At 39.9% G+C, this 19,931-nt stretch overlaps 1 protein-coding gene across 2 annotated transcripts in view; it reads left to right on the plus strand.

Annotated features, from left to right (window-relative positions):
• Positions 1–12,128, plus strand: part of CD96 (CD96 molecule) — a 41,223-nt gene extending 29,095 nt beyond the window's left edge. Inside the window, exons 11-15 of one of the 2 annotated variants that reach the window (XM_014570360.3) lie at positions 1,169–1,243; positions 4,760–4,840; positions 5,599–5,688; positions 7,376–7,499; positions 8,538–12,122. In XM_014570360.3, coding sequence (XP_014425846.3) covers positions 1,169–1,243; positions 4,760–4,840; positions 5,599–5,688; positions 7,376–7,499; positions 8,538–8,646 — 479 coding nt within the window. In that variant the 3' untranslated portion in view covers positions 8,647–12,122. Of the gene's footprint in view, positions 1–1,168; positions 1,244–4,759; positions 4,841–5,598; positions 5,689–7,375; positions 7,500–8,537 lie in introns of both variants that reach the window. The other variant, XM_075908487.1, reaches the window with a different exon arrangement.
• Positions 12,129–19,931: the final 7,803 nt, after the last annotated feature.

The following is a 19,931-nucleotide window of genomic DNA, read 5'->3' on the forward strand; positions in this document are numbered from 1 at the left end:
TTCATATGTGTTCATTTTTTTAAATTGTATCCTTTGGTATATATGGTTGTGACTACTTTCTTCCACTATTTGATCTGAGGAAGTGGGTCTGGCCCACAAAAGCTCATAATCTAATAAACCATCTTGTTAGCTTTTAAAGTGCTACATAGTCCTGTATTTTGTTTCAATGTCATCATAGGCTTCTTCAGAAAAGTCTTCGGAGGAAGCTGAGTTACTGAGCAGAGGATTTTCCCTCTAAATCCTCATTAGTGTAAAAGTCGTTTGATTCAACTTCTTATTTCACAGCACTCTTAATGAGCATCTAGGAGACAGCTGGTGTAAGGAGATTGATGCAAGCAGAAAGCACACACAAATAGATTGTAAGACTCAGAGGGGGCAGTGTTGGAGCTCTTGCAACTGCAGCCTGTTTTCTGCTTAGCTTTCATGTTAATCTCTCCTGCGCAGGACCTGGAGACACTTGCATTTTGAGTGTTAGGTAATAGCTTTGTTTCACTTTCTCAGGCTTGCAAGCATTCTCAGATGCCTTACTGCCATTCTTGCAGAATCAGACAAGTGTCAGGAAGGACTGGCATTTTTAGCAAGTCTCAAATGAACCATGTGGGAGAATCGCTTGCGCTCTGCCTCAGTTTCAGTGTCTGACAAATAACTGGTTCAGCTCTAGACTGTTTACCATTTTACTTGATTCTTTTTAACTTGTTAAATGGAGAATTGCAAGTGGGTTTCAAAGAGGGTCCTGACACACCACCTGAACATGGTATTGCTAGAGACTGATCAAGGACAGGTTGGTTTCATACATGTTCAGGCAGATGTATGTCTGGCTTCAGTTTTGAACAAGCCCCAAAACTCAATTTAAACCCCTAAGCTTTCATTGATTTTCCTATTGAAATGGTAAATCAGTCCAGATTTTTGGAAAACTCACACTGGATTCCTTAAAAATTTTCCCAAATCTGACACAGCTCATACTGTGCTCCTGTGATATGACAAATCCCAAACCTTGCTTTGGGTTTCTGTAAAGAAAGATCCATCCAGGTCGTCTTCATGATTGTCTAAACTAACCAAAATTGTTGATAAGAGTAGAAAAAAGGAATTAATCATCATCCAGTCTGGAGACAGGAGAGGTAAGCCTGTTTTCTAGCACAACTTTTGCAAACTGTTTGTTTTCCAACAGGCCAGTTTGATTCTACCACAGACATAGTACGTTATACCAATGCCACAGCTTCCAGTGAGAGTGAAACATCACAGCGTAAGTAGACCGCTATCTCTCTAGTTATATTTTTCTTTGTAAGATTTCATTAAATAAAAGATTCTGGATAAAGGAGGATGGCAACTGCTTATGTATCAATGCAAACTTAGCAATATTAAACTTAAAAAAACAACCAATAGTCTGGTAGCACTTTAAAGACTAACAAAACATATAGATGGTAGCTCGAGCTTTCATGGAAATCCATCAACTTCACAAAGAAACTCGCACAGATCCAAACTGACATGCCCACAAAAGCTCATGCTGCCATCTACATGTTTTGTTAGTCTTTAAAGTGCTACCAGACTATTTGTTGTTTTTTTAAGTTTATCCTGTACAGACTAACTTGACTACCCCCTGACGTTACCTAATGTTGTGCTTCAAATTGAGAGAGACCTAGGAACTCTCTCCAATGGCAGAGAGTAGCCCAATCTCAATTCGCCCATTGAACCATTGGTCTTTGTGCTGAGTGTTAACATTTGTGCTGATAACTATTAGGATATAGACTCTAGAAAACAGGGTGATGCCCCTAATTTATTTCTTCTGGGGGATCAGGTTGCAATGGTTTTCAGTCATTAGTCAGGGAAAAACCAGTGACCTGGATACAAAAGATTTCCTAGCTCACAATCATTCTCCTGAGCCAGCTAGTCTCCAAGTAGTACCATTTTCATAAGCTGTAATATTTGCAGGTTAAGGCATGAGTGCTGCCTTGCAAGCTGAGAGAAGAAATTCCCTGTGGCATGTTATTCAGTTCCTAAGATGGGGTGGTTGTGGTGGTGGTGTTTTTTTTTTTTTTTTTTTTTTTTGAACTTTAGAATCAAACAAGCTAATATTGATCTCTCACACCAAATCTGTTTGACACATGTTCCTGAATGTTACTTTGTGTTCTAATGCAAAGTCTGATGTTGGATGAACATGGGGCTGTATTCTTGACAGGAATGCCTAATGTGTTTTTGCTTCCCCCTCCATCAATAGATTTATTTCCACACACTTAAAAGAATTTAGAGCCTTAGGGAAAAAAGACTTGCAACAAAAATATGTTTCTTGAACTGACCTGGGTGAACAGTTAGCACATGAATTAATACTTTCTCTAGTCCATTGACTTCAGGCTTATGGATCTGAATTTATGCAAGCTGCAGCTAGGCAAACTGTGACCTAAAACAGGTAGCATCTCATTTTTCTGCTTGTGTGATCACTCCTAAGTGTAATTGCTAGGCCACAGACTAGATGAATCCAGAGTTGGAAATGGGTTTGATGATCTTTGTAGTAAATATTCAAACCCCACGTTTACCTAGTCCTCTCTACCTCCACCTTAGGCATCCCAACTCAAGCTCCTGTGATGAGTGTCTGTGGTCTGAATTAGCATCAAACAGCCTCTTGAAGCACACATAAGTAATAACTTGATAACAAAATATATCAATAACAAAATATATCAAAAGACATTCATGTCTTTTAGCTTTTTTAGAGTTTCTGTTTGTCATGACAAGGACTACTGAGGTACTGGAACAGAAGAACAAGGCATGAGTTTGTCAAAAGTTATGTAGAGTTGTTGGTTTAAATATAGCTCTAGACAGCAGTGACTATAAATGGTTTCCATATCTGATATCATTGGTGGCCTATGCAAAATGGGTCAGGTTTTAGTTTATGGTTGACAGGATGACACATCTTAGAAACCACCACCTCACATGGCATTACTTGGTGACGTTTTGTCTTAGCAGAGAAGGCAAATACTGAAAAGTCTGGAATCAGTGGGTTCATGTCAGGTTTGTGGCTCACTGATAAGGCACTTAAAAGTAAGCGGTTTCTGCCTAAGCTCTGTGTGGGTCGTTACATGCAGGACTTGAGTCTCTAGGCGTGTCAGTGCAGGGACTTTCCTCAGCTTCAAAATAAAAAATAAAAATCTTTAAAAAATAAGATACGGCATAAGTTAAGATAGAGAGAGGTTTGGGGGCAGAACTAACATATTAAATGTATTAAAGGCGAACGCAAACTAAGCAAAGAGTAGCAATGAGTTACTGACACACCTGAATGGGATAATGTCTTAAGCTTTAGCTAAACAATGGACAAACACTACAAAAAGGCAGGAGAGTTATATCAGGTATATTCCTTTTTGACCAAGTTGGTGAATCGGCAGTGTGTAGGATATATTAACAATAATATTTCCTTTCTTTCACTCTTGACTTGTTTTGTATACTTAGATTGCAGTTCTTCGGGGTTGGGAGGAGTGTCTGTTGACTGTCTTTACATAGAGTCTAGCCCCATGAGGTCCTGATCCCACTTGAATCCTTTCTATGTGCTGCCATAATACAAATAGACAACACTAATAAATATGTAATGCTGTTCATATTGCTGCTTTATAGAGCAATTAAGAGAGCTCAATAAATAAGTATGTGTGGTGTTTTATATAATGCTCATCCCCATGGGAAATTAAGCGCCTACTCTGTTTGGATAAAAAAGACCTTGTGTAAACTTCCATCTAAAAGAGTGGTGGGCAACCTGAATCCCACGGGCTGCATACGACCCAAAGGGGTTTTATGAGCAGCCCATGCACCCGCTCTCTGCCCCTTCTTCCATGCCTCAGCAGATTTGTGGCATTCAAGCTCTGGAAGGGAGAGGAGGAGCAGAGAAAGGGCACAAATGAGTCAATTCCTGGTGCTCCAGAAGACCAGGGAGGGAGAGGGAGAAGCAGGCATGGGACATGGTTGAGAGAGGAGGCAGGGCAGAGGCCAGGCAGGAACTCGATGTTGTGAAGTAAGTGTAAATGTTTCATTTTTATTTTTTGAAGTTGATGACAGTTTTATTAATATATGAATGATTAAAGCATTTTGAATTGTTTTGAAATATTCAGCATGTCATGTACTAATGTATTTAATCTTATTCTTGGGGTCATGGTTAGTGCACATGACTGATTTCAATCTTTCAGCCCACTCGGTAGACTTGGTTGCCCATTGCTGATCTAAAATTTGAATTGGATTTTTTTAAAGGATTCACAATATTTGATTAAGTTATTAAAAATTTTGCTGACTTCTCTGTTCTGGTCAGAACCAAAAGTCACATATCGTGGAAGCCTCATATGAAGATAGGGATTTTTTTTTCTTTTACCTGTTCAATTATTTAATCTCTTAAGGGTACGTCTACATTTACTCCCTAGTTCAGACTAGTGATGCTAATGTAGGCGACCGAAATTGCTAATGAAGCGGGGATTTAAATATCCCACGCTTCATTAGCAAGATCTCGCCGGCGTGCTAGTTCGAATTACAGCTGATTCAAATGAGGAAGTGTGTGCCGGGACGCAATAGTTTGAACCAAAGCCCTTGGTACGAACTAATGTTACTCCTCGTGTTTATACTTGAGTCTATTATGTTTAGATACCAGTCACTATACCTACATTTTTTAGGCTGGTCTGCTCTTTTGTTTACTCCCAGAAACTAGAAGAGAAAAGGGCATAAACTGAGCCTAGTATTGCTGTAATTAATGGCTTGTAAAGTAACTACTGAAAATTGATTGTTTTTTATATAGGGTTGAGTGATTCTACTACAGTAGCCCAATACAGCAACGTGAACACAACCCTCTCCAGGGAAAATGTAACCCTGCCACACCGTAAGTGCAGGGGCAGATGTAGAATTGCATGTAGTTGTGGGGTTATATTATTGGCTCTGCTACAATACTCAGTTATATCTGGTAACTCACTTGATATTTATAGGTCTCAATTTCTCCATCTGCACAGCAAGTGAAATGGTTACTTCTCCCAGAAGTTCTGTGTGACTAAAGTCACTGTTTATTGGAGATTTTTTTTAATTGTGAATTTGTATTAAATGTTGTTTATATCAAATTTAGATCTTGGGTCCAAACTTAAGTTGACTTTGTCCCCTTGAATGAAAGTGGGCACTCAGCTTCGGGCAGTTGATTTCCAGGCTGCCATGAGCTATATACAGGCAGTCCCCGGGTTACATGGATTCGACTTACATCGGATCCCTACTTACAAATGGGGTGAGGTAACCCGGCACTAGCTGCTTCCCCCCAGCAGACCAGGGAGACGCGAAGCTAGCGCCCCCCCCCCCCCCCCCCAGCAGACCAGGGAGACGCGGAGCGGCTTTTCTCAGCAGACACCTCAGCTTGAGAATAAAGGACTGAGGGAAGTAAGGTGTGGGAGAATAAAACTGAGCTCTAGAGAAATGTTTGGCTAGAGTTTCCCCTACAATATGTACCAGTTCCGACTTACATACAAATTCAACTTAAGAACAAACCTACAGTCCCTATCTTGTACGTAATCCGGGGACTGCCTGTAAGTGACTTCTAAACATCATAGTCAGTGACGTCAAACACATTGTTTACATTATATGTCTGTCTCTTCTTAGGCACCCTATCTTCCAACACAATTGTTGATCCAGTTTCATTTACTAATCTCAGTGGTTTATCGACTATAAGGAATTTGGCTAATGGTACAGGTAATCTACTCATTCAAAATTATTTCCTTAACAGGGACACCATGGGCCCCTGGACCAGGGGGTTAGTGGTTCCACCCTCCCAGAAGGGGTGGGGTCTCTGGTGGAAGGGATGGGAAGCCCTCTGAATCACCAGACCCAAGGGTAATTGCCCCCTTTGCTTCCCTCCAACGGCAGGCCTGCTTCTTCATAAATATTTGTTTGCATATAAGAACATGAGAGAGTAATCCTCAGAGCTTTGGGTAGTTATACTCGTAGTAAAAAACCAACCAAAAAAGGAACAGACCAGTATATGAAGGTCTAATGACAATTCTTATCTTCACAGTGTAGATAATCACAGGGGCTTTTGATATGTCTATCCTAGCCCATCTTCAGCAAAATAGTATATTGAGTGTGCTACTTGTGAGTAGCCACCAATAACTGAAAGATGATATTGGTTTGTGACGTTTCATGCACTGCAACTTTAAACAATATGACACACTTATAGAATTCCACAAATATATCAGTAAGTTACTGGTATTTATCCTCCTTCTCCCCCTCCCTTTGATTGCTAGTGGACTAACAACATAGCTTTTATGCTAAAATATCATTAATTTATTTCACATCCATTATGATGCAGTAGTTTTCATTGGAGGTAATAATGATAATACTGAGTTTGTGGCTGTGATGTCCCTGGCAGGAATGTCAGGATGTTGTACCTTGTAACCATCATACAAACCAGAATGTGTTCCAGAAATGTGTAAATGAAAAGTTACAGCAAGTTTCCCGTACTACTTGTTGTGCAGTGAGCAGAGCTATTACTGCTGATGGGTAGAGGGAAAACAACAGTGAGCTAAAGTTAATAGTTGGAGGGACAGCTTGTAAACTTTTCATTCACATTAAAAGAGCAGTCAGTCACACGAGTAGTTGAATTGACTCACATGGACTAGTGTGGTGAGCAACTGCACAACAGTGTGAATAATGAGTTCACACCCTGGTCCACAGTAAGTAAGAGGGATTTTCTTGCTGCCATCCTTCATAACTTGTATCGCAATCAGACCCAATTTTTTTTGCAACTCTGCATTATTGGTGTTGCCTTAAATGATTTTGAGCCTTCGGTTAGCTCAGTATTGACTTAGAGCTAGAGCATCATGGAACATATTCAACAGCACTGGAAGTCTGGTAGAATTAACTAACACACCCACACAACATGCATGAACCTGGTGTGCATTCTCTGAGGGGGCTGTGTTTGGTTAGCCACACAGAGAATCTTTTCAGGACACAATCTCTACTTAATATTTGAAATATTTGTAACTGGTTTGGGGAAAATATAGGAAAACTAGGTCTGTCCCCCCAGGTTTGGTGCAGATGGAAATCTGAGGGTATGTCTAGACTACATGGTTCCGTCGATGGAGCCATGTGTAAACTAGCTTACCAGGCATAGGCAAAGAAGCAGGGATTTAAATAATCCCCGCTTCATTAAAATAAACATGGTTGCCACGCTGTGCCGACGATCAGCTGATCTGGCACAGCGCAGCAGTCTAGACATGGATCTGTCGGCTGGGGAAGCCTTTGCCGATGGATCCCTTATGCCTCATGAAATGAGGTTTACAGGATCGGTAATAATCGGAAATTCCTTTTTTTTGGGGGGGGGGGAGGAGGGCTGTGTTTCCATGCCTTGGAATTATAGCGTTTTCTCTGTTTTTTTCAGGTGCCAAGGTGAAACCAGAGAATGTTCACTTCTCCTGGCCAGCAGTTGTAGCAATCTTGCTTCTGTTATGCTCTTTTCTAATCCTTTTAGGAATCAGAAAATGGTGTCTGTACCAAAAAGAAATGTAAGTATTAGTATAAAAAATGGTGAGGAGAAATAGAGATGTTAGTATGAGCATCAACAAAAAGTTTCAGACTCAAGTTCAGATCAATTTCCTTTGTGTACATTAATAGAAACAAAAAATATGGATGTACTGTTGTGTGACATGTAACTGAAGATTAGTGTTAAATGTGCTTCAGTTTAACTTTCTACATAAGAGACCTTAGTCTCATTAAATATTTGGGGAAATATAGAGATGGTAAACTAAACCTCTTTAAACATACTCTGGCTATTCTGGATATGCAGTTAACTGCAGTAAAGTTGTATTGATCCTTGGATTGTTAACCCCTTGAGACAGGGCATTTGTTTTATTGAGGGTTGTAAATTTCCATGTGCAGCTGTAAATCTTTGTAAATGTGTTTCCATATATATCAATGCAAGTAACAGTTTGCATCCTTATTCACCATAGCATCTCCAGGAGTAAAAAATGTGTGTTGCACACAGAGGTGGGAGGGGTGGGGGACAAGAGAGCTCACATTAATGCCAGAACATCATTTTGAGCCACAGAATAGATTAACAGGGGTGGGGAACCTTTTTTGGGCCGGGGGAAGAAAGAGGGGGACTAACCCACAGAAAAATCAGTTGGGGGTGTATACAAGTGAGACGCTCCTGACGGAGAAGGAGAAAGCCACTCCCTACATCCCCCTTGCACACCACAGTTTAGGAGGACCCAGGCTCCTAGATTTTGTGTGCTCCACCTCATGCGGGTGGATGCCAGGGGTGCTGGAGCACCAGTGCAGGCTCCCCACTGCTGAGCCTCGGGGGTCAGATCCAGGCAAGCTGGGGGCCGCATCCGGCCCCTGGGCCTGAGGTTCCCACCCCTGGAGTTAGAATATGAAGGTGAGAGAACAACCTTGAGCTCTATAAAATGTTAGAGAAGAAAGAGGCCAAAATTCTCTCTTACCTTTTGGCGCTCTATTTCTTGCCATTTTCTCTATTAACTTTATATTGATTTTTACATCGTTAGCTGTTGTGTTTTCAACAACTTTTTTTGTTATTCTAGTATGAACAGACCTCCATCTTTCAAGCCCCCACCACCTCCAATAAAGTATGCATCCATGATAGAATCTGATGGAACTACCCAATCCTGCCATGAACTGGAAACTTTGTAATGTTTCTTGGAGTCTTCCTGAACAGTATTCAAAGAATATTAAATCTTGTCACCCCGTAAGCCTTTTAAGATGCAGGTTGCTGGAGTTCAGTATGAATGACCTATATTCAAAGTCAAACTTCTACACCGACAATGTCAAAAGCAAAGCACTCCAGTGTACGCTTTTTCATCCGTTCCTCTGACAGACTGAAGTCTAACTGAAGCATGTTGAAGTTTACAGGTGCTCAGCTTGGATTGGGTGATCAGATGGGACTATGCTGTCTTAATAATGGGAGTAGATTAGCACATGTGTCACTTTATTAATCTTCCTAGGAAAAATGTTGAAGCCGTTTCTTTTAGTATGCCTATAATGATGATCACTTTAAGTATATGGCAGACATAATTACTCCACAGTCTTAGTGATACTTTGGAAGCTTTCTGACACATGCATGAGCAGTTTTTTAAAATTATAATCTTTCTTACTATACAAATACTGATATATGGTAAGGTTAGCCAATGCTAACCTTTAAAGAGCAGGAGCATTCATTGTAGGTCAATTGTCCACATATATCAGTGGCATCTAATGAGGACTCACCTGGAAAGGCTGAAGGGAAAGGAGGCTGCCGTTTTCCTCTGACGTAAACAGCTAAGAGCACCTGGCTGCATATCTTGAATCTGCCAGACCAAGAAGAAGTCAGGCTATCCTGCATGTCATCTTGAGTGGGAGACTAAAGGACTGAAATGCATAACCATCCAAAGGGGGGATGATATTGAAACAGTGACTGTTTCCAAGGAGAATAGCAATTGTTCAAAGGTAAAAATATTTTCTGAGGTATATTTTTATTGTATATCAAATATATTGACCTCAGTAGATAAAAAAGAACACCGTTCTTCATTTCTCACTCTTCATTTGTAAATGTGAGCTGAGAGAATCCTGTTGAGAACGGGTTTAGTTCTTGGCATTTGCAAAATATATCTTAATATTGAAGTCAACTTTCAGGCATGTACGAAATCAATCTTCAACTAGGAGCAGTACAATTAATGTAAAGAAATACCATCATGATAAAGGTTTGTTTCACAAGGAGCCAAAATTCAGACATGATGTGTTGGTTTCGTAATGGAATAAGAGCACTTTCTGCAATAGAAGTGTTGTGGAGTTTACAAATGCTACTGTATTCTTCTTGGCACAGAAAAGGGATCACCTTTTCCAGGACTGAAATGTATCTACATCAAGTGTGAAACATATATGATTAACTGCACTGAGCCATTCATATAAAGTACAAGACAAAACAAAGAAAAATAATAGCATATTCATTTAAAACTTGAGGGAAAATGTAGAAAAACCCACAAAAATCCCACCCTGAAATGCTGCTAGGCAATGGCTGCAAGCTTTGTTTAAAAAAAAAAAAAAAAAAGAGCAAGGAATTTCCAATGGCTGCAAGTGGTCATTATCATGGTTTTAATAAATGATCCAAAAGATGTGATCTCCAAGGCTTTCAGGGGAAAATGCCATGTTCATAACTAACTTCATTCCTGGCACCACCCTGGGTTTTCCTTGGAGGTTTTTGATCCAAGCCCAACTTGGACTTCAGGGTTTAGCATAGCACCTATTACTGCTATTCAGAAAAGCTTCCCCATGACATAAATCTGCCTTTCAATATCCATGGTGGATTCTATGCAATCTTCCATTCTTCTCCCCTCCAGACTTAGGAGTAATTTTAGTTTTGATCAACATTTTGCATTTATATTAGAAATGCTTCCTCAAAGATGTGCGATCTTGTCATAAGCCTTGAAAATAGCCAGACTCTGACTTGGGCAATCCTTTCATGTAACTGTTTCCGTAGCCAAACTCCTTAAACCAAGGACGTTCTGCCTTCAGCTTCCAGGAACTTTGTCCTGGGCACTGTGATCTACCTTTTCCCAAGTGCCTGGGCAAGTCATGGGTGAAGGCTTGGACACTGCTGTAACTGAGGTAGTTAATGCACGTCTCTCTACAAGCAATGAATGCAATAGTGTGTGTCCAAGTCCTGAATTGGTTTAACCCTCCTGGACTATTTGAGATATTGCAAGGTCACACCGAGGAGAATAAAATTGAATTAATCTAGGTTGACATCAGCGTAACCACTGTCAGAACCCAGTTCCATCAGTTCATTGTAATCCTAAGTTTTCTGAAACTTAATATGTATTTTTCCCCTTTTCATTATTTATTTTATTTTCAAGAGTAACTATTCAGCCATGCAGAGAGAAAAATGTGTGCCATCACAAATTGATAAGTCCATTTATGTGCATATACCTATGAGCACAATGTTTCTCCCATAGACTTCCTGCCCTCATAATATGAAGCTGGTCTGTCTCGCATCTTGCTTCAATTTTTTATATATAAGACTTGAAGTTGGAAAAAGAAATATTAAGTAGGTGTAATGGCACCTTGCCACCAGAAGGTGGCTCCATAATAGTAAATGCAATTCTCTGGCAAGTAGCCAGGACAATAAAATGATGCACATCCTTACTAATTTTTGTTGGCCACAGGTGAAATAATGAGTGTGAAAATATTTGATGCAAACTTTATTTCAAAAATAGAGTAGGAAACTTATAAGAGGCAAAATTTGCTCCAAAACCCAGAGAAATATACAGCACGCCCTTTACTTTTAGGAAAGAAGAGATTCTTTTTTAAAAAGTTCATTTTCTCTAGTCTCCTTCCTTGAACTGTATATATAATGTTGCTCCAATACAGACTAGTGACAGAAAAGGCAATCATAAATGTCAACCATTTACTTCATTTTTCAAGACATGGTTTCTGAATGAGATCAGTCAGTTCATTACATAATACAATTATATGCTGGCACAAAGCCACACCTTGAGGGAGGCATCAGGAGGTCAGCTTTGGGATATATATATTTCACCTCTAGGTTACAGTTGTCACTTCAGACTTGGCAGTTAATGACTGTTTAATAGCCTGTGTGAAATGTCCTGGGTAGATTCAGTCCATTAGGTTGATACAGGGCCACATCACCAAAGCCATCCCAGACCCGACATTTTTGCAGGCAGAGCCTAGAGGGGTAAGTAGCCTATAGGCATTGATACTGAAGTATCTTCTTGATGCTCTAGGTGGTCTGTTCCTGCCCTCACCACGGAAGCATGTGGACAAGGGGTAGCATATTGGATACATGTCTAATCTCCGCTGTTGGTTCACAAGTTACCTCCACTGGTCTTTATTTACTTGAATAAAAATCCTGTGTGGCAGATGTTTTTCCTTTCCTATTTATCATCAGCTGCACAATTGAGTAGCATGGATAGCAGGAAGGAAGGGCTTGTGGGTTCTTGCCCCTTTAGTAGAACACTAAAGGGCCGGAGAAGGGAGATGCTCATTGTCACTAATCATGTTAGGAATACTCTGTGGCTATGACTAGACTGGCATGATTTTCCGTAAATGCTTTTAACGGCAAAGTTTTCCGTTAAAAGCATTTTCGGAAAAGAGCGTCTAGATTGGCACGGATGCTTTTCCGCAAAAGCACTTTTTGCGGAAAAGTGTCCGTGCCAATCTAGACGCGCTTTTCCGCAAAAAAGCCCCGATCGCCATTTTCGCCATCAGGGCTTTTTTTGCGCAAAACAAATCTGAGCTGTCTACACTGGCCCTTTTGCGCAAAGCTTTTGCTCAAAAGGACTTTTGCCCGATCGGGAGCAGTATAGTATTTCCGCAAGAAGCACTGATTTCAGACAGTAGGAAGTCAGTGTTCTTGCGGAAATTCAAGCGGCCAGTGTACACAGCTAGCAAGTTTTTCCGCAAAAGCAAGTGCTTTTGCAGAAAAACTTGCCAGTCTAGACACAGCCTGTGTGTTGGGGGAGGAGGGGAATAGGAAACACTGAGAAGGAGAAAGGAAGTATCTAATTCCCAGCCCTAACTACATCACTTTCTATGGGCATCACGTACCACAAACGGTGGGACTTGTGACCAGTTCCAACTTATGCGTGTATGAGTTTGCATACCAAGGATTAAGCCTTGTTTACCTAATGATAGTAAACAGCTATACAATGGAAGGTGTTTGATAAGTGCAAATATTTATAATATTTACATGATTAAATTATACTACTTGTATGATAAAAGCTGAAAAAAACTTTAAAATTAGTGCATTTTGGAAAAAATAACATCATAAATGCAACCTACAGAACAAAAACAATAATTGGATGTTGCAGTTTACTTGTATTTGTCTGTATTTTACTTTTGTATGTATATGATTTAGATAGTGTCCTTCCAAAAAGTGCATACCACATAGGTTGAAGGTCATGTACTTTGAAGCCATTCAGCTGGGTGTATATATTAATGTATTTGTTTACTTCCTTTCAAACATATAAAACATTGAATGTTTGTAGAATGGGAAAAAAAGATCTGAATGTCTGTTGAACTAGAAACAATAAGTGCAAAGTAGTTGTTTTAAGAAGGAAAAACCAAATGAACACCCATTAAATGGGGGGATAACTGGGTAGGTGATGGTACTGCTGAAAAGATCTGAAGGTTACAGTGGATCACAAATATAATGAGTTAACAATGTGATGCAGTTGCAAAAAAGGCGAACATCACTCTGAGGTGTATTACCAGGAGTGCCCTATGTAAGATATAGAACTCTACTTCACTTGATGCTACCGAGGCCTCGCCAGAACTGTATTCAGTTCTGGGCACCGCACTTTAGGAAACATGGAGAAATTGGAGGAAGTCCAGGAACAAAAATGGTAAAAGTTTTATAAAAACAGACCTGTGAGGAAAGGTTAAAAAAACCTGGGCAATTTAAGTGTTAAGGAGATGGGGAGGGGTGACCTGCTAAGTTTTCAAATATGTAAAGGTCTGTTATAAGGGTTATGATTACCTGTTTTCCATGTCCACTGAAGGCAGGACAGAAAGTAAAGGGCTTAATCTACATCGAGAGATTTCAATTAGTTATTAGGATCTACTTGTTACTTACAAGGATAATTTAGTACTAGACAGTTTCCAAGGAAGGTTGTGGAAGCCCCATCATTGGAGGATTTTTAAGAACAGGTGAGAGATGTGCCTGGCAGGGATGGTCTAGGTTTACTTGCTCCTGCCTCAACTCAGGAGTCTGGACTTCTCAAAGTCCCATTCACCACTCAAGGTCCCATTGTTCTAAGTTTCTATGACTCTATGATTATTCTATTTTCAGTATATAGGGCTTCAGCCAGCATCCACTAATGCCAATAGGAGTCTTGAATGGAGTTCAGTTGGACCTTCACTAGAATTGCCACTGCCCTTTTATCTCATTGTTCATTGTTGTGCTTATCAAGACTATTGTCTAGTCTAGTTATTTTTCACCTGCTCTCACTGAATTATTGGAAGTCACCTGTGAGGAAGCCTTCCAGATTTCCATCATGTAGAGCACACAAAGAAAGTATTTCTGAAACCAGTTGTTGCCATAGATCAGATAGCAGCTCCTGTGTGAGACAGCTGGGAGATTACAGGACATGCAAATGATCCCACCAAGTGTTAAGCCTCTGAGCCTTTTAATACCTTCTGCATCACTCTAAATGATATGTATCTTGAATGGCATTCTGCCTAGTTTCTAAGAGACCCCTTTTTGTACTGTAGGATATTGGCCATGGATTGTTGTTTGAAATGGACAAATATTATTTCCATCATGGTTCTCTGTCTTGTTAATCATTTAAATGTGTGGATTTTTTTCCCTCAGGAGGTGGGAGAATGCAATCTGATTGAAAGTTCTAGAGTAGGATTAATAAGGGTAATGGTTCCTGCTAATTAGCATTATCTCCTGGAGAAATAGTCCTCCTTAATACAGATCCAGAAAGTAAGTTTCTATTTTGTTTCAACAGTGTCTTCCAAAGTAACTGTTTGGAAGTTACTTTTGGTAAACAAATCCTAAAAAGCACATTGTTCTGGATTTCTTTCTGGAATTTAAGTCTTCATTTATAAGAGCAAGCAAACACACATTGGAAAGTACTGAACATTGGTGTACTGAAACCACAGGAGGAGGCAGATAAAATGAGAAATCAAACTGGTGTTTGGTCAGAGAAAAAATAACCTTCGATTAATATGGACTGTGACTCACACTGAGTTTTGTGACTCCCAACAGAGTTATGGACAATGAGCCAAGAACAGGTGTGCCTGAGTTCTGCTGAGGTTTGTTATTGCAATCTTGTAGAAATATGTTTAAATATCATTTTTTTAAATCACACAATATTTAAAATGACTCCTTTGGAGACTGATCCAAAGTCTTTGAAAGTCAGTGCCAATTTTTATGTTGCTTTAAAGGACGTAGGATTAAGCCCTTAATCACAAATCCTTCATCATCTGGTGTCTCTCTGGGGTTGTTGATTCTCTGAGGCAGATTCACTCTAAGAAGATTTAACTAGTGGTGGTGGTGGGGGGGGGAATCTCCGTGTGTCTTGTAGGTTTACTGATTTTCATATGGGAGTCGTTTCTCAATGCAAACTGATCTCAGCAGCAAGCATAACCAGAAACATTCTCAACTGATGTGAATACAGTGTGACAGAAAAAAATGAGGGAAGGGTTACAGTGGTTCTTTTATTATAAGCTCCTATTTTCAGTATCTCTCAGACTTTTTGAATGTTCTACCTTTGGCTTAAATTTTTGATATTTTTATTCAAGTTTTCAGAAATAGAAACATAAAACAAAGTAAAAATCACCCCAAGGTTGAGGCAAATAAAACCCACTTTTATTTTTGTTAGGCAATGGTGAAAAACATACTCTGAAATGGCCGGAACCTGACAATCTTCAGTGTTTGTAGCATAGCTAATCTTTTTACCAGGCATTGTGGGGAAACTGTCAGTGTGAGAGAAGAATGGAGATTTAAGCTTTTAAATTGCCTGGCTTGCTAGTGACATAGCGTTGTACTTTGGAGGGTACTAACTTATGTCTGGAGTTGCCAGCTCACTGGGGATAGGTATACTTTTTAGCTTTTGCGTATATCTAAAATCAAGAACAAAAGTTCTGATAATCTGTGGCACCCTGGATATAAATTGTTAGCAGGTCACCTTGGTTTCTGTTGTACACAGTGTGCAGCTGAACAAAAATTTCATAGCAGCTACACAATAAAGAAAAAATATTGGCTTTTACAGAGCTTATTGCAAAAATGGCTCACAAATCAGTGCAATATCCCCTAGTAATGTTTAAAGAATCAATCCTGCCAACACTTAAACATGATCTTAACTTTCAGTCTTACTGAAGTCAAGTTAAGCATGGGTAACTGTATGTGCAGGACTGGTCTTTGGAGACTTTTTTCATTCTAGCCTAAATTTATAAATGTCACTGCTTCAGGTTTTGTTGACTGAGCATTCAGATTTAAATGTTAGAAGTTTTTTGGGGTTGTGGAAGCTAGTGGTTTTGGCAAGGGAATGGGTTCTTTTGGGCTCTGGGCATCTGAAACAGTGTGGGAGATGTTAAGTGTCAGAGAACACCCAACATTTCTGCTAAAGATAACCAATGAAACAGCGCTGGCCATTAAAGTCTCACCCTTTCAGGTTTCAAAATTAGCATTCTAGTGAGATGTATGGGTCAGTGCATGCCTCTCTGCGCTATTGTTTCAGGCTGGTAAACTAAAAAATAAGGATACTGCACCAGTTACATTCCATTTATATTACGAAGTTATTTTTGCAATAGTAGGTTCTAGAAACAACCTTTCTGGACAAAGAAAACCTTCGATTTTTGGAGCATAACAATTTAGCAAAGGATGGAGTTGTGGAATCTTTTTCCATTTGTATGCATTTCAGTCAGAGAGAGAGTGTGAATGAGTTATGGCTGCATCCAAAAGCCCCAATAAGAATGAAAGGTATATTATGGTGAGTGTTGTACAAATACATGAAGAGGCTGTTCTGGTGCCAAAAAGTCTTTCCATCATGAAAAACAAAACAGATTACAGAGTTAACAATTTACTTTATTTAACAGGTCATTGCATTTGATAGCCTAATAGATGCTAAATCAGAGTGAGGGGCATAGGAGGGTGAAGGGCAATGATGTATTAGAGAAAACAAACTCTAAATAAATGAACTAAACTACCAAGATAGGTACTGCACAAGCTTCTGGAGACACATGAAAACTTCTCTAGATTCAGAGCTTTGATAGCACCTACAAGTCTATAGACTTGATTAATGAAAAATATTGGTGATTGGAATAGCATTGGGGTTGTGCTGAGAGTTTGGGGGCTGCTTTTGCTCCTTTTAAAGTCAATGACAAATGTGATAACTGACCTCAAATGGAGGGGAAGGTAGGCTGCAGTGAACAGTTAATCATATCTTACACCTGGGGTGTCCAACACACTACCTATGGCTACATGGTCACTTGAGTGTGGCTAATTCGCTATAGCAGTAGCCACTGTAATGGCTATTGTTTCAGAATTGGTGGGACACCATGGTCTTAACCCCATCCTTTCTTTTGTCCCCTGGATGCAGGAGACTCTTAATAGTTGTCTGTGTGAATACATAGGGCTGTAAATATTAATTTTTCACACAATTAACTACTGAACATCTGGAAATTATCATACTTTTTTCAACCTACTTGCAGAAATACTTTATTTGTCATATGTAGTTTGGTCATGCCAAGTACAGTGTTATCAGCTATGTTCAAGGTACAAATGCCACCAGGAAGTTGAAAAAACTTAAACAACAAACAGTCTAGCAGCACCTTAAAGACTAACAAAACATGCATATGGTATCATGAACTTTTGTGGGCACAACTCACTGCCATGAAAGCTCAAGATACCATCTACATATTTTATTAGTCTTTAAGATGCTGCTAGACTATTGGTTTGTTTTTTCCAGTTACAAACTAACTTGGCTACCCCTCTGAAGCCAGGAAGTTGAATCATTTTGCAGCCCTCAGCAATGTAGGTCATGTTCATGGTTACCCACATTAACATAGAGGACTGTCTCTAAAATGCCGCTGAAATTCTGCTGCAGCACAAGTTCCATACCTGGTATGAAACCGCACCAGAAGGCTCTACTGCCTTTGTGGTAAATTATACGTGGGTTGCCATTGAGAGGGGTCCAAGACAAGATAATTGTCACTTTTGTTACAGACCATGAAGTTTCCTTTAACATAAATTCCTCAATCTATCTTACTTAGGCCATATCTACATGAGACAGAAGATCGAAGCAGCTGCAATTGATCTGCTGAGGTTCAAATTAGTGGGTCTAGTGAAGACAAGCTAATTCGAACTGAGAGAGGCTCCCACTGATGCCAGTACTCCTGCTTCTACGAGGAGTAAGGGAAGTCAAAGGAATAGCGTGCTCCTGTTAACCTTCCACAGTTCGGGTGATGCCAAAATCTGAGTAAATACTTGGATGCAGTGTAGCAGAAGTTGCATATCTTAATTTGAATTTATCCCCTAGTGTAGACCTGAGGTTACTAAACTTATTCACAGTGGGCCACATGATAGATTAAGCAAGTAGATGTGGCATATCACACAATTTCACCATGAGGTTTTTTTAATGCTTGCTTCTCTGCAAACGCTGGGAGAACCAATAAGCATGGTAGAGGAGTAGACTGAAGACTGAAGTACCTAAAATAATAAGCATGGTGGAATTAACTTGATTATCTTTGTGATGTGAGTCCATACTGGAGCACAATACTCCACCACTGAATAGCAGCATGCCAAGGCAGAAGTACTTAACCTCCCACAGTGGTGGGCAGTGCTAGTCCATGTCATTCTGGCCAATCTTCTGAGCAGGTGGTGGCATGTTTTGATCTACGTTACTGTCTTTGTAAGAAAATTTTGCCACAAGGCCAGTGTGCCAAACTATACTATATGCTGCAGTCAGATCAAGGAAAACTGAATAAATCTTCTGCTAACGTTGGAAAACATTGTCAGTGAAAGTTGTAATTGCCGACACCTGATCACAAGTATTACGGTTGCAAGAAAAAACAGTTGCCATTGATGACAGCATGCCTTCCACAGATGGTGACATTGTTTTCAAAATCAGACGCTCAAGTATATGGCTAGAGATTAAATTGATCTGTAGGTAAGTGGGGGACTTTCCTAGGTCTTTGAAAAAACAGATGATCCATTCCCAAGCACGAGGACCCAGAAGTTTCATAAAATTAGAATTAATTCTATCCAGGGGTGAAAGCAACTTACCATTTCTTACAGGTCCTTTCCTATTGCAATCAGGGTCCCTGCCAGCTCTTTAAAGAGTTCCCTGCTGGCTCTTGCCAGAACTGCACACGAGGGAGCACACCTCTGAATCTATCACATCCTGGAGTTGTACCCATTTTCAAATTATTGAGCACATCAACCAATTCCAGACTAGTGAATAGGTCTATCATGCTATTGGCTATATTCCTCATAAAACGCCAGCGCTTGTCATGTAACTGTCATTTGGCAGCTCTGAACAAACTTTGGTGACCTTCACCAGATGACTGGCAATCTGATTTGGAGTATCTACCAGGCTGCTTTGTGCATATGGAGGTTAAGCCATACAACGAAGAGCTCAGCTCTTCTGGCTTGACCACATAAAGTTAAGCACCACTGTAATTTCCTCCCATCGAGCCTTAAAATGGTCCACAATATTGCGATTACCTGACTGCTCACAATGCCTCAGCAAGTCAGCACAATCATTGTTCAAACATGAAATCTACGCTGGCCAGAGACTGAATGGAATTATTGCATTTGCCACTTTAAAAATGGCGCAACAGAATCAATGGGTGGCATCTTCTATGGAGATGACGTTTAATGGGAGGGTTACAAAACTCCATTGTAAGTACTCTGCAAAGGAGCTCCCATCTACCTTCTAGAATTTCCGTCTAGGCTTCAATACGTTCTTTATGATTGGAAGTTGCTTTCCCTTGATGTAGACTTACGATAAATCATTGGTGAGATATTAGGCTAAAAGGATTGATTTGTTCATGACACATTCTTATATGCAATTAAAATGTTTGATACATTAAAGGAAGTCTCTGTGGTACCTATGCATGGTGCTTGAATTTAGAAGTTAAAGAACAGATTGTGTAAACATACTATACTTGTTTAAAAAGCCTCAAAATAAAGGAAACCTTATTTATCTTAGTGTCTTGACATTTACACTATTAATCTACTCTGATTCGAGAAAGAGATTTGGCAGAGCAACACTTTTTTCAATTTACAGTGGCAATAAAGCTTTCGCGCGCGTGTTTCTGTGTGTGTGTGAGAGACAGAGAGAGAGAGGGAAAATTATCCCCATAGTTATTCTGCCATAATCTTATGGTATACATGTACTCTTTACTGATGGAAGGGATTTTTCCTTCGGTGTAGGAATACTACCTCCCAGATCTATGGTATCTGGTTCAGC

The sequence above is a fragment of the Pelodiscus sinensis genome, chromosome 1 (genome assembly GCF_049634645.1).
Source record: "Pelodiscus sinensis isolate JC-2024 chromosome 1, ASM4963464v1, whole genome shotgun sequence".
NCBI classification, from domain to species: domain Eukaryota; kingdom Metazoa; phylum Chordata; order Testudines; family Trionychidae; genus Pelodiscus; species Pelodiscus sinensis.